General features: G+C 65.8%; 3 protein-coding genes across 4 annotated transcripts in view; 2 read left to right on the top strand and 1 right to left on the bottom strand.

The window, feature by feature from the left end:
* The window catches only part of LOC142599969 (erythroblast NAD(P)(+)--arginine ADP-ribosyltransferase-like), a 72,231-nt gene that overhangs the window by 51,832 nt on the left and 5,905 nt on the right, over window positions 1-14,494 (top strand). The gene's annotated exons all lie outside the window — the stretch shown is intronic.
* Window positions 856-2,497, top strand: LRRC51 (leucine rich repeat containing 51). Its single transcript, XM_075742681.1, has 4 exons — window positions 856-1,023; window positions 1,138-1,306; window positions 1,403-1,551; window positions 1,622-2,497. Exons 1-4 carry the CDS (start codon window positions 968-970, stop codon window positions 1,782-1,784), a joined length of 537 nt encoding a protein of 178 aa, XP_075598796.1. The 5' UTR covers window positions 856-967; the 3' UTR covers window positions 1,785-2,497.
* Window positions 2,551-7,121, bottom strand: LAMTOR1 (late endosomal/lysosomal adaptor, MAPK and MTOR activator 1). Its single transcript, XM_075742679.1, has 5 exons — window positions 6,959-7,121; window positions 5,364-5,509; window positions 4,346-4,423; window positions 3,787-3,913; window positions 2,551-3,162 (listed from the first exon to the last, which is right to left on the bottom strand). Exons 1-5 carry the CDS (start codon window positions 6,998-7,000, stop codon window positions 3,070-3,072), a joined length of 486 nt encoding a protein of 161 aa, XP_075598794.1. The 5' UTR covers window positions 7,001-7,121; the 3' UTR covers window positions 2,551-3,069.

Below are 14,494 nucleotides of genomic sequence, written 5' to 3'. Positions count from 1 at the left end.
GGGATGGGGGTGAGGGGAGGGGACACGCGTGGGGATGGGGGGTGAGGGGAGGGGAACAGGCGTGGGGATGGGGGGGGTGAGGGGAGGGGACACGTGTGGGGATGGGGGTGAGGGGACAGGGACACGCGTGGGGATGGGGGGGTGAGGGGAGGGGACACGCGTGGGGATGGGGTGAGGGGAGGGGACACGCGTGGGGATGGGGGTGAGGGGAGGGGAACAGGCGTGGGGATGGGGGGGTGAGGGGAGGGGACACGCGTGGGGATGGGGTGAGGGGAGGGGACACGCGTGGGGATGGGGGGGTGAGGGGAGGGAACAGGCGTGGGGATGGGGGGGGTGAGGGGAGGGGACACGTGTGGGGATGGGGGTGAGGGGAGGGAACAGGCGTGGGGATGGGGGTGAGGGGAGGGGACACGCGTGGGGATGGGGGTGAGGGGAGGGGACACGTGTGGGGATGGGGGTGAGGGGACAGGGACACGCGTGGGGATGGGGGGTGAGGGGAGGGGACACGTGTGGGGATGGGGGTGAGGGGAGGGGAACACGCGTGGGGATGGGGGTGAGGGGAGGGGACACGCGTGGGGATGGGGGTGAGGGGAGGGGACACGTGTGGGGATGGGGGTGAGGGGAGGGGACACGCGTGGGGATGGGGGGTGAGGGGACACGCGTGGGGATGGGGGTGAGGGGACACGCGTGGGGATGGGGGTGAGGGGAGGGAACACGCGTGGGGATGGGGGTGAGGGGACAGGGACACGTGTGGGGATGGGGGGGTGAGGGGACACGCGTGGGGATGGGGGGGGGGCACAGGGGTAGGGGCCCAGGAAGGACCCTTGGGGGAGCGGGGGGTGCATGTGAGGCCCAGGGTGGGGCAGAGACACGCGTGGGGTGTCACACGCAGCCCCCCCCCCCCCCCCGGGCAGCGCACACCCACTCTGCCCCACGGCGCCAGGCAGGGTGCTGCCCCACGCGGGGGATGCCGTCCTGGGGGGAGCACCCACCGCTCGTCCCCCCCCTCGACTTCTCCTTCCTGTCTGGCCAGCATCAGCTCCATCGAGGGTGGGTACGGGGCACCCCGCTCCCCACGGGGGGACCCCCCGCTCCCCCCTCACCCTCCCCGCTCCCCCAGAGCTGCCAACAGCACAGCCCCGCGCCGGCCCCGCGCCCCCCCGGCCCCCCCAGGCCCTGCGCCTCAACAACAACAGCCTGGGGGGGCTGGGGGGGGCTGCCCCCCGCCCTGGAGCGGCTGCTGGTGCTCCCCACGCAGCTCCGCTGGCTCGACCTCTCCTTCAACCGCCTGACCACCATCGACCCGGTCTGTGGGGGGGGGGGGACGGACACCTCCCGTGCTCCGGTGCCCCAGGGGCGTGGGGGGGGTCCCCAGCTGACGGTGGGGGGGGGGGTCCCGCAGGTGCTGACCACCCTCCGCGCCCTGCAGAGCCTGCAGCTGCACGGGAACGGCATCGGCAGCCTGGCCGAGGTGGACAAGCTGGGGGTCCTGCTCCGGCTGCGCCGCCTCACGCTGCACGGGAACCCCATGGAGGAGCAGAGGGGCTACAGGTACCCCCCGACCCCCCCCGGGAGTGGGCGGGAGAGCCCCCCGCGCCCCGCTGAGGCCCCGGTCCCCCAGGAGCTACGTGCTGTCCCTCCTGCCCCACCTCACCTCCCTGGACTTCACCGGGGTGACCGGGCAGGACCGCCAGGACGCCGCCACCGCCCGGGCCCAGCGCGGCAAGAAGAAAGGGGGGGCCCCGGGGAGGGGGACGGGATGCCAAGCCCCCGCCCCGCGGTGAAGTAGGGGGTGGAGGGGACGTGGGGGGCAGGGTGACACCCCAGGGTGACACAGCTGGGGCACACGGGAGGGACCCGAAAGCCCCTGGGTGCCACCAGCCCCCCCCCACCCTGGGCAGTACCAGGGGTCCCTCTGCCCACAGCCCCCCCCATCACCCCCAACCCAGAGGACCAGGCTCAACCCCTGCAGCCCCCCGAGACCCCCCATGGGCTCACCCCAATCTCAGCTGCCTGCTGGGGGTGGGGGGCAGCTGCCTCCTATGGACCCCCATCGCCGGACCCCCAGGGCGCCCCATCCCATCCCCTCCTCAGCAACACAGCGCAGGGCTGGGGGGTGGCCGGAGGCGGAGGAGGGCTCACAGGGTGGGGGGGTTCTACAAACTGGGCCAAACTGGGCCCCCCAGGGATCGGCCCCACACAGCAGCACCCGGGTGAGGGCTGGGGGGGCCAGGAGCTGCCCTGAGGGATGGGGACCCCCCCCCCCAGCAGCGCTCAGCCCCTGCCCCACAGCATTCCCAGGGGGCACCACCCAGCCCCCAGAGCCTTTGCCAGGAGGAGCAGGACCAGTAGGTCCCAGTAACCCACTGGGAGACTGGAGCGAGGTTCCAGAACACAAAGGCAAGAGCTGTCCCCGAACAGGGGCGTGTCCCTCCCCAAAATCCCTGGGGGGATGCATGTGTCCCCCCCCAAACCAACGAGGGCACGGCTCCCCCACGGCTCTCCCACCCCATCCACGCCACGGCTGGCGCAGAACACAGGAGACGGGCGCTGGATGAACGTGGGTTTATCTACTGTGGCCAAAAATAATAATTAAAAAAGAAAAAACAAACCCAAAATAAAGGTCCGAACATGTAAAAATGAGCAGGGAGGGTGTCAGAAGCCACCAGGTCCCGTGCAGAGCGTCACATCCACGGGAGCCCGGCTCCAGCCTGCCCTGACCCGGCACAGCGGTGCCGACCCGCGCCGGGGCCTCCCCGCACCGGCGTTTCCCTTTGTGGTCATCCCTGCGCAAGGCAGCGTCCGGCGAAACGCGGCCCCCTCCCCGCGCCCACCCACCCACCCACCGGAGAAAACCTCCGGGCAGCGCCGACGGGTACCGCAGCGGGGTGGACGCGCCGGCGACGGGCGTCTTGGCGATTAGTAGGAAACCGGGTGTCTGTACAAGTTCTGTCGCGGCGCCGCGGGGAGGGAGGGAAGGGAAAACGAAGACAAAAAAGGGAAGAAAAAAAACCAAAACCAAACCAAGAAAACCCAAAACTGGTGAAGCTGCGGTGCTGCGGGGCGGGCTCAGGGGATGCCAAACTGTACAACCAGTTCTTCTTTGGCGTCGACGCGGATCTGTGAGAGCGCGCTGAAGGCGTAGGCAGCTATCCGCGACACCTGCGGGCGCAAGCACAGCAGCCGGCGTCAGCAGCGGCTCCGGGAAACGCGGTTCTCCCAAGGAAAACACCGCAGGGAGCCGCAGGGCTGGCGGCCCCGGCACATCCCAGAGCTCCCACCACCGGACCGTGGAGCCCGCTGGCACCCCCCGCAGCCCTCCCGCCCTCCGCTTGCCGGGACACCGGGCCGGCTCCGTTGGGGAGGGGTTCCTGGCAGCCCAGGGACAGTCTCCTCTCCACACACGCTTCGGTACTCAAACCCTGGAAGGGACTGGAAGGAGCAGAGCGCCGCTGCCTGCGCTGCCTGCGTGCGGTTACTGCGCTAGGAACACGTGACTGCGTGTTGCCTTCGGTGCTAACGAGCCCTTACCGGGCCGCCCGACGCTCGGGATGTTTCTGCACCGGCCACATCATCGCGGTCGCTCCCGCCTCCACACCCACGGGAGCCCCGGCACGGTCCGTGGTGCCCGTGCTCCCCCGGCAAGGCTGCACCGAGCTAACGACAGTGAGAGCAACCACCAGGACCTGCCCGGGGCCCCTCCGGCGCGGCCGGGCTGCCGCAGACGACCCGGAGCGAGGATCCTTCATGGGCCCCGGCAGCAGAGCTCGCCCCCCCGCCCCTCACCTGCTGCAGGTCTGCGAAGGGGACGGGGTCGCTGGCGAGCACTTGGTGCGGTTGGTTGGTCAGAGACGGCAGCAGCGGGAGCTTCTTCCAGTGCGTCAGGTTGTTGCTCAGCATGGCCAGGCGCGTGCTGCGGAGGGGAGAGCGGCGAGCGTCGGCGACGGGAGCGTCGGCCCACCCCGGGGAGCAGCGGGACGCGGGAGACCCAGGCCAGGCAGAAGACGGGTGCCACGCCTCCAGGCGCCGGCAGCGCCGAGGGGGAGCAGGGGACCCCCGGCGCTCGCCCCCCTTCGCTCCCCGAGGCGCGAGGGAGCTTCCAGCTCTCCGACACAGCCGCCTTTCAAGCGGGAGCAATCGCATCCAGCCACCCGCCGTCCGCCCCGAGCGCCGGGGGAACAGAGGAGCCCTTTGTGCGCAGCCACCCTTGCCAGGACGAGGGCTCTGCCACCGGCACTGCCGCGGGCCTCACCCGGCACAGTCACCCTCCCAGACCCCCGAGGCCCTGCTGACGCCCTCCCGCCCGCCCGGGACGCGGCTTTGGGGGCCACAGGGCAGGTCCCACCTGTACTGCCTGGCTCTGTCCATGTACTCGTGCTGCTCCATGCCCTGGGAATCCGCCGCCGACACGTCGATGATGTTGCTGCGGAGACACAAGACAGCAGGTCCCGCTGCGGGCTCGTCGCTCCCCCCGAGCCCCCTCCCTGTCTCAGGCAGACCGAGCACCCTCCGACGGGGGCAGCCAGGACTCGACTCCGGCACCGCAAAAGGAGACAGCTCGGGGCTGCCACGAGGGCAGATTCGCTGCACCGGTTGGCCAGACACGAGCGTGCCAGGCTGGAGCGGCTGCTCGCCGGGAGGGAAACGCTCAGGACTGCAACCGGCCCGGGGCAGGCAGAGGACGGAGGCTGCACGGAGCCAGGGTTTGGTCTGCAGCCTCCTGCGGCGCGGGCTGGCCCGTACCCCAGGGACCTCGGCATGCAGCTGCGTGGGGAAGGACGCTCCGCCACGCCGCGAAGATTAAGCGCTTGGCGGACGTCCCAGGAGCCCCGGTACCAGGCCCCAGGCTCAGAGAGGAGCTGGGCACTCGCCGAGGACCGTGCCGCGGCTCGGCCACGTGCCCCCCAAGGCAGCACGGTGCCCAGGGCTGCTGCGACACTGCGGGTGGGACACGCACCGGTTGGCACCAGCCCCTCCGTGCCAGGCAGGGGAGCAGCAGGGACCACGAGCGACTCAAAGCGCCCCCAGCTAGGCTGGGCGCTGCCCCCACCCCACACCGCTCCTGCGCACACGAGGGCGCGTCCTCCCCAGGGAGAGGGGAGCCCCAGGGTCTCGTCTCTGCGTCCCCGTGGGGCTCAGATCAGAGGGAGGGGGCTGTCCTCAGGCAGCCCAGCCCCAGCGCAGGCTGCCAGAGGGACGTGGGGGGCACTGCCGCAGCTCCCCCTTCCCCTGCAGCTAACAGCCGGTGCAGGCAGAGGGCCCCGGCCAGGCAGACCCCTGGTGAGGCTGCCACGGCACGTCCGATGGCACGCCGTATCCCACGGTCATCGCCGGTCCCGAGGGGGTTACGGCACAAGGCTCACATGGCCGTTTTGGCGAGGATGGAGGACAGCATGGCCTGCTCATCGGTGCGTGCCGACGGGAGGTTGTGGTAGCTCTGCTCCGCTCCGTTCAGCACCTTGTTGGGAGGGCTGGTGGCCGGCTCCAGCAGCCGCTTTGTCTCTTCTTCCTGGGGAACAGGAAGTGGAAGAGGAGAATCAGCCCCGGTTCCCCCACGCCAGCAGCTTCCACTCCACGGGACGGGACAAGTCTCACCCTCCACCTGCCGGGAGGGGTCCCGCACATCCCGGCGTGACCCCAGCACAGCCCCAACTCTGCCAAGGCCCTTGGAGGGAGCGGGGCCGCAGGGCACGTCCTCCCCTCCGCTCAGGGGGTGCGGAGCCCCCAGCTGTGGCTCAGGCCGAGCAGGAACGCAGGGGCAGAAGAACCTGGCAGGGAGCCGATGGGCACAAGCACTGGGAGAGCGGGATGCGCAGCTCAGGACCCAGGGTGAGCCGGGAGAGCGGTCACCCCTCCGCACGCCCCGTCGGTGACATCCCCAGCTCCTCCCTGGCCAGCAGCTGCCTCTCCCCTTCCTCCTGCCGGGAAACACCGCTGCCATCGCCCAGCCCAGGCCCCTCTCCTTCCCCACAGCACCCACGGGAGCCCCACGGCTCGGCTGCGGGCCACGCTCCCCCAGGGCCGAGCTGTCAGGGCCGAGCTCCCCGGCAGGGCAGGGGCTGCCCGCAGGATTAAGTTTCCTCAGGACAGGTGACGGCCCCGATTTGCACCGTCCCCCCCCGAGCTGCTCAGCGGCAGCAGGACGGTCGCTCTGTCCCAGGAGGGAGAGCCCGGCTCCCGCCCCAACCCTCCGCGGACCCGGGCTGACGCCCGCAGCGGGACAGGGTCTGTGGGGAGCGGGGGTCTCGCCTGGCGGGATCTGCCAATCCCACCCCCCCGCAGCACCAGCGGGGCGGCTGAGCGCGGCCCGGAGCGCTGGAACAACCGGGCAGCCGGAGAGAGGCGAGGGGAAGGAGCCGCCGGGCAGGAGGAGCTCCCGGAGCGGCAGAGGGGGGCCGTGCCCCGCGGGGGAACGCCGCCGGGGATGCCCGGTGCTGCCCAGCGGGACAAGCGGCCCCGGGCACGGGGAGAAATCAGCCCCCCGAGCTCGCCAGGGCGGCGGGCGAGCGCCACGGCACAAAACACGGGGGGACCCGCAGGGGAGGGCGGGGAGCCAGGGGCCGGGCGGCACCGGAGCTGTCACGGCGCAGCCGGGATTCCCGAAGCCACCGCCCGCCCCCAGCGCTGCCCAGAGAGCCGGAGGCCGCAAACGGCGCCTCGGAGCTTTCCCGGACACCGGGCCCCGGCCCGCCCCCCGCGGCACCGGCGGGGAAACGCGGCCCTGGCCGCTCCGTCCCGGAGGAGGCGGGCGGACAACCCGCCCCGCGCTTCCCCGGCAGCGCGACCCGCCGCCCCCGTTCCCTCCGCCCCCGCCAAACCCGCCGCCGCCGCCCCGCACCCCGGCCAGGCCGCGGCCCCGCTGACAGGCCGCTTCCCGCCGGTGTCCCCTCCCCCCGGGGGGGGGGCCGCGGGCTGCCGCAGGCCCCGGGCTCCCCCCGCCGCCGCCGCCGGGGCCCACCTGGTCGGAGGCCTCGGCCTCGCTGCTGTAGCAGCAGCCCATGGCGAGGCGCAGCAGGGCCCGGCCGGGCGCGGAGCCGCTACGGTGTCCGGCAGGGGCCCCGCCGCCCCGGTCACGTGAGAGCGCGGGGGGCGGAGCCGCGTCCCGCCCCTTGTCGCCGCCTATCCCGTGACCGGCCATCCCGTCACGTGAGCGGAGAGAGCCAATGGGAAGAGAAAGGCCCCGCGTCTTCCCCGCCCCGCCTGGGGGCGCCGCCGTCACGTGAAGGGGAGCCAATCAGCGCGCGGAAGAGGGGGGGGGAGCACGCGCCGGCCCCGCCCTTGCCCCGCGCCGCGACCGCCGCCGGGGGCGCGCGCGGGCTTCGTCACGTGACAGGTGCCGCGCGCCGGGATCGCGCCCGAGGCGCCACGGGGGGGGGGGCGGGGGGGGAAAGCTGCGCTCGCGCGTGGGCTGAGTCACGCGGCCGTGAGCGACGCGCATGTGCGTGCGCGATCACGTGTGCGGCAGCACGCGCCCCGCGCGTGTACGTGACGCTGAGCGGGCGAGACGCGCGAGTCTGCAGGAGTGCGCGCGGTGACACGCGTCACGTGGTGACGGGCGGGGGCGGGGGCGGAGCTTCCCGGGACCCCCAGTGCGCTCCCAGTGAACCCAGTGCTCCCAGTGCTCCCAGTGCTCCCAGTGCGCTCCCAGTAAACCCAGTGCTCCCAGGAAACCCAGTGCTCCCAGTGAACCCAGTGCTCCCAGTAAGCCCAGTGCCCCCAGTGCTCCCAGCACTCCCAGTAAACCCAGTGCTCCCAGTGCTCCCAGTGCTCCCAGCGCTCCCAGTAAACCCAGTGCTCCCAGTGCTCCCAGTGCCCCCAGTGCGCTCCCAGTCAACCCAGTGCCCCCAGTGCGCTCCCAGTGCTCCCAGTCAACCCAGTGCTCCCAGTGCTCCCAGTGCCCCCAGTGCGCTCCCAGCGCTCCCAGTAAACCCAGTGCTCCCAGTGCTCCCAGTGCCCCCAGTGCGCTCCCAGTGCTCCCAGTCAACCCAGTGCTCCCAGGAAACCTAGTGCTCCCAGTGCTCCCAGGAAACCCAGTGCTCCCAGTGAACCCAGTGCTCCCAGTAAGCCCAGTGCCCCCAGTGCTCCCAGCACTCCCAGTAAACCCAGTGCTCCCAGTGCTCCCAGTGCTCCCAGCACTCCCAGTAAACCCAGCGCTCCCAGCGCTCCCAGTGCTCCCAGTGCTCCCAGTGCCCCCAGTGCCGGGGCTCCGGGGTCTCTCCAGTGCCTGGGGCTCAGCCCGGCTCCCCCCCCCGCAGCCCCCTGCCCGCACCCCCAGCGCAGGCAGCACCGGGCAGAGCCGGGCTGCCCGTCCGGCGGGCAGGGGCCTGCGGGGGGGGTGCAGCTTCCCACCGCCGGCAGGCGCTCAGCACCCCGCTCTGCCTGCCGGGCCCTGCCTGCGCTGCCTGCAGCCACCCTGAGCCCCCCAAGTCCCGCTGAGCCCCCTGCCCGGAGCCCCCCCCCCGCAGCCAAAGGGACGCCACCCCGCGCCCCGCGCCGGGCAAAGCGCTAGCTCCTCTCCAAACCGAAATAAGTTTCGGGAGTTTTACTTTGGGGTCACAGTTTTTGGCCCCCCCGGGTGGGTCGGTGCCCTCGGCCGTTTCTCCTCGCCGCTGGGACCATGACGGGGAACTCCAGCGCGCACCGGACAAATTTTCCGGGGACTCCCCCGAAGTGTTTTCCTCGTGGGCGGTGAGTAATTGCCGGGGCCGCGAGCGGAGGTATCGCTCGGGTACGGGACAGACCCCCGAGGAAACGGCGCCCTCGAGGGCACGGATTGGCGGGTGAAGGATTGGTGTCAGTGTCGCAGCTGCGGGTGTCACCGGGTGTCACTTGCCTTTGTACGGTGACGAACCGGAGCAGGCAACGGGGTGTAGCGGGTCCTGGAATATCGTTTACGGAAAGGGGGATGATAAACCCCCCCCCCGCCTTGGGATGAGTATTGAAACGTTGGAGTAAGTTTGGGGGGGATCCGCTGACGCACAAGGAATTAATTGAATATCGTGATCGATGGCGGCCGGTGTATGTTTTGGACGATGAGGAAGAGTGGCCACGGAGCGGCTCTGCGAATTATCACACCACGCTGCAATGAATGCTGGTTTGTAGGCGGGACGGAAAAGGGATGAAATACCCTATGTTGATTTACTGTTCGCCTTAAGAAATGATTATAAGGCAAGAAAGGATTGCGGGTTAGCAACTAAGGATGCTAATGTGGTGTCATCAGGAAGAAGAGGATGAAAGAAATGATGGTTCAAAGCGTCGCTGTTCCCCCTGCGGTACTGGAAAGCGGTGTAATAAATACAGAGCTGCGGATGAGGACGATGACGTCCAACTCCTGGTGGCTCCGCGTAGACCGGACGATGCTCGTGCGAAAGGGGATGTTGGGGATGATCAATACAGCCCGGTCGGCAGGAGAACGGGACGGGGCGGGGGCTGTATTACCAGCACCTTTGGGACAAGCTGACGGACCGGCGGCGGGGCCGGTGCGGGTAAAAGAACCGTTTCCCGTGGCTGATTTGCGAGCGTGGAAAGAAATGAGTGGGACTTACAGAGAGGCCCCAGGAAAGGCAGCACAAAGTTTAGAAATTATTCTAGAGAATCGCGACCCGGATTGCAAGTGGCGCTGAGCGCTTTGCTTACTTCCAAAGAACGATAACGTCCAAAGCGCGGGAGGAAGAGGAGAAAGCATGTGGACGGGGTGCCCAGGCAGGGAGACCTGAAGATCATTTTCCATCTGTTAATCCCAATAGAGATCCTGAAAATAGGGTTCAAAGATCGTTGTTAACGGAATATCAGAGACAAATCTCATACGGGGTACGAAATGCTATAGCTACGCCTAAAAATTTGTCCAAAATTTATCGAGTGGTTCAGGGGAAGGGTGAGACGCCGTCAGCGTTTTACAAGCGGTTGGGTGAAACCACAAGAAAATATTCAGATTTGGATCCGGACAGGGAAGAAGATGCCTTGTCGCTAATGAATATATTTATTGGGCAATCTAACCCGGATATAAGAAAGAAATTACAGAAGCTTGAAGGAGAGGATGCTAGGTCTTTGACTGAATCATTGGAGGCGGCTGGGAGAGTTTATAGTAATAGAGAAGCGGAAGAAAAGAAAAGACGAAGCAGAGAGCAGGTTAGAAGGGCTCAGCCGCTGGCGGCAGGAATTGCTGAAGGAAAACGGAAAAGTGAAAGGTGGGAGCAAAGAGGGCAAGACTGGAGATCGAGGGGAGGTAAGGGAAGTTCTCACCGGCCTCTCGAAGGAGATCAGCGCGCAGCACGCAGGCAGAAGGGACATGGGAAAAGAGAACGCCCAGCGGATCGCTGTCAGAGACTCCCCCCGGGAGAATCCTAAAGCGACCGCGTTCCCGTAGGGCAAGAGTCGGGCTCTCCGCGTGTCCCTGGCAGAACCCCTGGTCACGTCACAGCTGGGGGATGAAAATGTGACATTTTTAGTAGATACAGGGGCGGCTCGCTCAGTCCTAAACACTTGCAAAGGGAAACGGAGTAATCAAACATTATTGAGTATGGGTGCCACAGGAGGAACAGAACTAAGCCCTTTTTCCAGCCTATTAAATGTGGATTTGGTCCTCAAACCTTTATGCATGAACTTCTGTACGCGCCGGATTCTCCTATGCCGCTGTTGGGAAGAGATTTGTTAAGCAAATTAAATGCAGAAGGTAACTTTCGAGCGTAACCACATTCACGTGCAAATCCCTGAAGAGAAGGCGCTGGAGGCGCGAGGGGTTTCGTCACAGCAGGAAGCCGGAGAAGCCGCCCCGGGAATCCCTGACGAGGTGTTGGACGCTTCTGTCTGGGCATCGGGGATACCCGGCAGAACCGGTAAAAAACGACCTAAAGCCAGGAGCAAAGCCGGCAAGACGAAAACAATACCCTATAAAATTGGAGGCAAGGAAAGCGTTAGAACCTTTGATAAAGAATTTTATGGACTATAAACTTTTGCGAGAATGGCAGTTGGAATTTAATACCCCTACCTTCGCCGTTAGGAAACCTCACGCTGACGCGTATCGCTCAGTACGAGACTTCAGGGCGGTCGATCGGACAGTTTGGGATGCCCATATGTGTTATTAACAGCCGTCAAAGATGCTGATGGTGGGTTACGGCGCTGGGTTTGGAAGGTGCTTTCTTCTGTATCCCTTTGGAAAGGGAAAGTCAGAAGCTGTTTGCTTTTGGGTGGGAAAGAAAACCACGACGGTGCTGGACTTTGCTTCCCCGAGGTTTTAGAAACAGCCCGACTGCTTTTGGAAACCAACTTGCAAAAGAGCTTGAGGAACGGCAAGGAAATAAGTCATCTGCTACCTTGCTGCAACGCGTAGAGGACATTCTTTTAGGAGCAGCGTCAAAAGAAGATCGTGCAAAGTGCACGAGGGATTTTTGTCGAACTTTCCGGGATTTGCAGGATATCGGAACAGGCGCCGATAATTCCAACTGCTGTTACTTATCTAGGTTTTACTGTCTCTCGAGGAGAGCCGAGTCTTGGCAGGGACGGAGAGAGGCCGTTTGCCAAATACCCGAGCCCGACTCGAAGCCGGAATTGAGAACGTTCCTGGGAATGGCCGGGTGGTGTCGCCTGTGGATAATTCATTTCGGATTGCTCGCCAAACCTTTGTAGGAAGCTGTGAAGGGAACTGGGAACCTACTCGAATGGACGCCGGAATGCCAAAAATCTTTCGATCAAATTAACCACGCGTCGATGACTGCGCCAGCCCTTGGATTGCCCCGTTTGGAAGAGCCGTTCGAGTTGTTTGTACGTGAGAGACGACATACGGCTTTGGGAGTTTTAATCCAGAAAACAGGATCTTGGAAAAGGGCTACAGGAAAGAACAAATATACGGACTGATTCGAAATATGCCTTTGGTGTAGTTCATGCTCACGGAGCCATATGGAAAGAAAGGGGATTATTGACCGCCCAAGGAACCCCAGGGAGATATGGACAATGAATAGGGAGATTATTAGAAGCTGTACACTGCCCTAAACACGTAGCTGTGGTGCATTGTAGAACCCACCAGTTCGGAAATACGGCCGCGGGAAAAGGGAGTCGAAAAGCGGATCTGGTTGCCAAACAGGTGGCAGAAAAAGAAATATTGGGGATATGGCCGGAAAAATATAAGGCATGAAGAGAGGCCCCAAAGTATTCTGGAAAGGACGATCAGTTAATGAAAATAACTCAAGCAGAGAAAAATGACGAAGGATGGTGGGTACCCCCTGACGGAAAGGAAATGCTTCCTGAAGCAGTAACGAGGGAGTTACTGGGAAAGTTTTACTTCTGGGTGACACCCCAAGCCCCAGGACTTCCCTTTCCCCCTGCAGCCCCCCCCCCCCCCGAAGGTTTGGGCATCCCCGTGCTGGGGGGCCAAGCTGAGCCCCCCGCATCCTCCAGCCCCGATCCTGCCCGCAGCTCCCTGCTGCCCGTGCCGGCAGCACCACCAGTCCTGTGGGGACCCCCCTCGCCAGCACCCCCCGTCCCTGTGCCCACCCCTGCCACGGGGACCCCCCCCAGCCCCGTGCACCGTTCAGCCACGCGTGTCCCGGTGCCTGTGTGCTGCTCCGTGCACATGGGGTGCAGAGCGGGTGCCCACCCTGTGCTCCCATGCTGGGGGTCCCGCCTGCCCCTCTCCCTGCCCCGGGGTTTCATGGTGCGGCAGCCCCGGGCACTGGTGGCCCCATGGGGGAGGACAGGGACGCCCACGTCCCCACTCCTGTTGCTCTGACACCCGTTGCTCGCAGCCCTGGAACACCCACCCCCAACAAGCCACCCCCCAGGAGACCTCCCGGCTCTGCCGCAGCACGGTGCGGTGCCAGGGGGGCAAGGAGGGGGCCGGCTGCCACCCCGGTGCCCGGCTGTGGGGACTGTGCCCAGGTGAAGCGGGTGGTGGGGACGTCCCTGGCATGGGGCAGCTGGACCCTCAGCAGTGTCCCCCTCAGCGAATTTGCTGACCATACAGATCTGGGAGGACTGGCCGACACAGCAGGAGGCTGCACTGCCATTCAGTGAGATGTGGACAGGCCGGAGAGTTCGGCAGAGAGGAACCCAATGAAATTCAACAAGGGCAAGGGGAGGGTCCTGCACCCAGGGAGGAATAACCCCAGCACCAGGACAGGTTGGGGGTGACCTGTGGGAAGCAGCGCTGCGGAGAAGGACCTGGGAGTGCTGGTGGACAAGCAGCTCTCCATAACCAGCAGCGTGCCCTCGTGGCCAAGAAGGCCAAAGGTGTCCTGGGGTGCATGGAGAAGAGCGTGGCCTGCAGGTCGAGGGAGGTTCTCCTCCCCCTCTGCTCTGCTCTGCCCTGGTGAGGCCACAGCTGGAGTTCTGTGTCCAGGTCTGGGCTCCCCAGTTCCAGACAGACAGGGAACTACTGGGGAGAGTCCAGCGGAGGGCTGCGAGGATGAGGAGGGGCCTGGAGCATCTCTGGTGTGAGGAAAGGCTGAGAGAGCTGGGGCTGTTTAGCCTGGGGAAGAGAAGCCCGAGAGGGGATCTGATCCACACTTCTCAATATCTAAAGGGTGGGTGTCAAGAGGAAGGGCCAGACTCTTCTCAGTGGTGCCCAGTGACAGGACAAGGGGCAACGGGCACAAACTGGACCACAGGAAGTTCCACCTGAGCGTGAGGAAAAACTTCTTCCCTCTGCGGGTGACCGAGCCCTGGGACAGGCTGCCCAGAGAGGTTGTGGAGTCTCCTTCTCTGGAGAGATTCCAAACCCGCCTGGACGCCATCCTGTGCGACCTGCTCTGGGTGATCCTGCTCTGGCAGGGGGTTGGACTAGATGATCTCCAGAGGTCCCTGCCAGCCCCCACCAGTCTGGGGTTCTGTGAATTTGCATCCCGTCCTAACGTTCAGTGCAGTGAATGGGACGGAGCACCAATCCATCTCGGCAGTGCTCACCCGCGAGGCTGGGGAGGGGGGTGCCCCAGAGCAAAGCCCCCAGCCCCACGCCATCATCCCACACAGCGGATCCCAGCAGTGCCCCGAGGCACAGCCGGCTCTAGCACCAGGAGCATCCCCAGCCCTGTCTCGCCCCCACAATGGTGGGGATGGGCTCAGCCAACCCTGGGCAGAAAGGACAGGGGCTGCGGGGTGACCCCAGGCAGTGCGGGGGGCCCGGGGGGCCCTGAGGTCTCTCCCAGCTCCTTTATAGGCACCATCACCCGGGCGGGTTTTGCCGCAGAGTCGAGCCATCCTAAACGGGGATGAAGCAATCGCTTGGTCCCTGCACCCCTCCCTCGGGGACCGGGCAGGGAGCCCCCCAGGGGGCAAAATCTCAGACGATGCGGACCCCCAAAACACGTCAGGAGCCCAGGGCCGTGCCTGGCCCCAGAGCCCCAGCAGGGAGCGGAGAAGCTGGGGCAGACGGGACATGGTGTTTAAACCTCGGCTGGCCGAGGGGATGCTGTAACGTGTCTGGCATTGCCTTCTCCTTCTCCTTCTCCTTTGCCTTCGCCTTCGCCTTTGCCTTCTCCTCCTCACCCTACACATTTGCACT

The sequence above is a fragment of the Balearica regulorum genome, chromosome 1, assembly GCF_011004875.1.
Source record: "Balearica regulorum gibbericeps isolate bBalReg1 chromosome 1, bBalReg1.pri, whole genome shotgun sequence".
Lineage (NCBI taxonomy): Eukaryota > Metazoa > Chordata > Aves > Gruiformes > Gruidae > Balearica > Balearica regulorum.
This window is presented reverse-complemented; position numbering and strand designations above follow the sequence as displayed.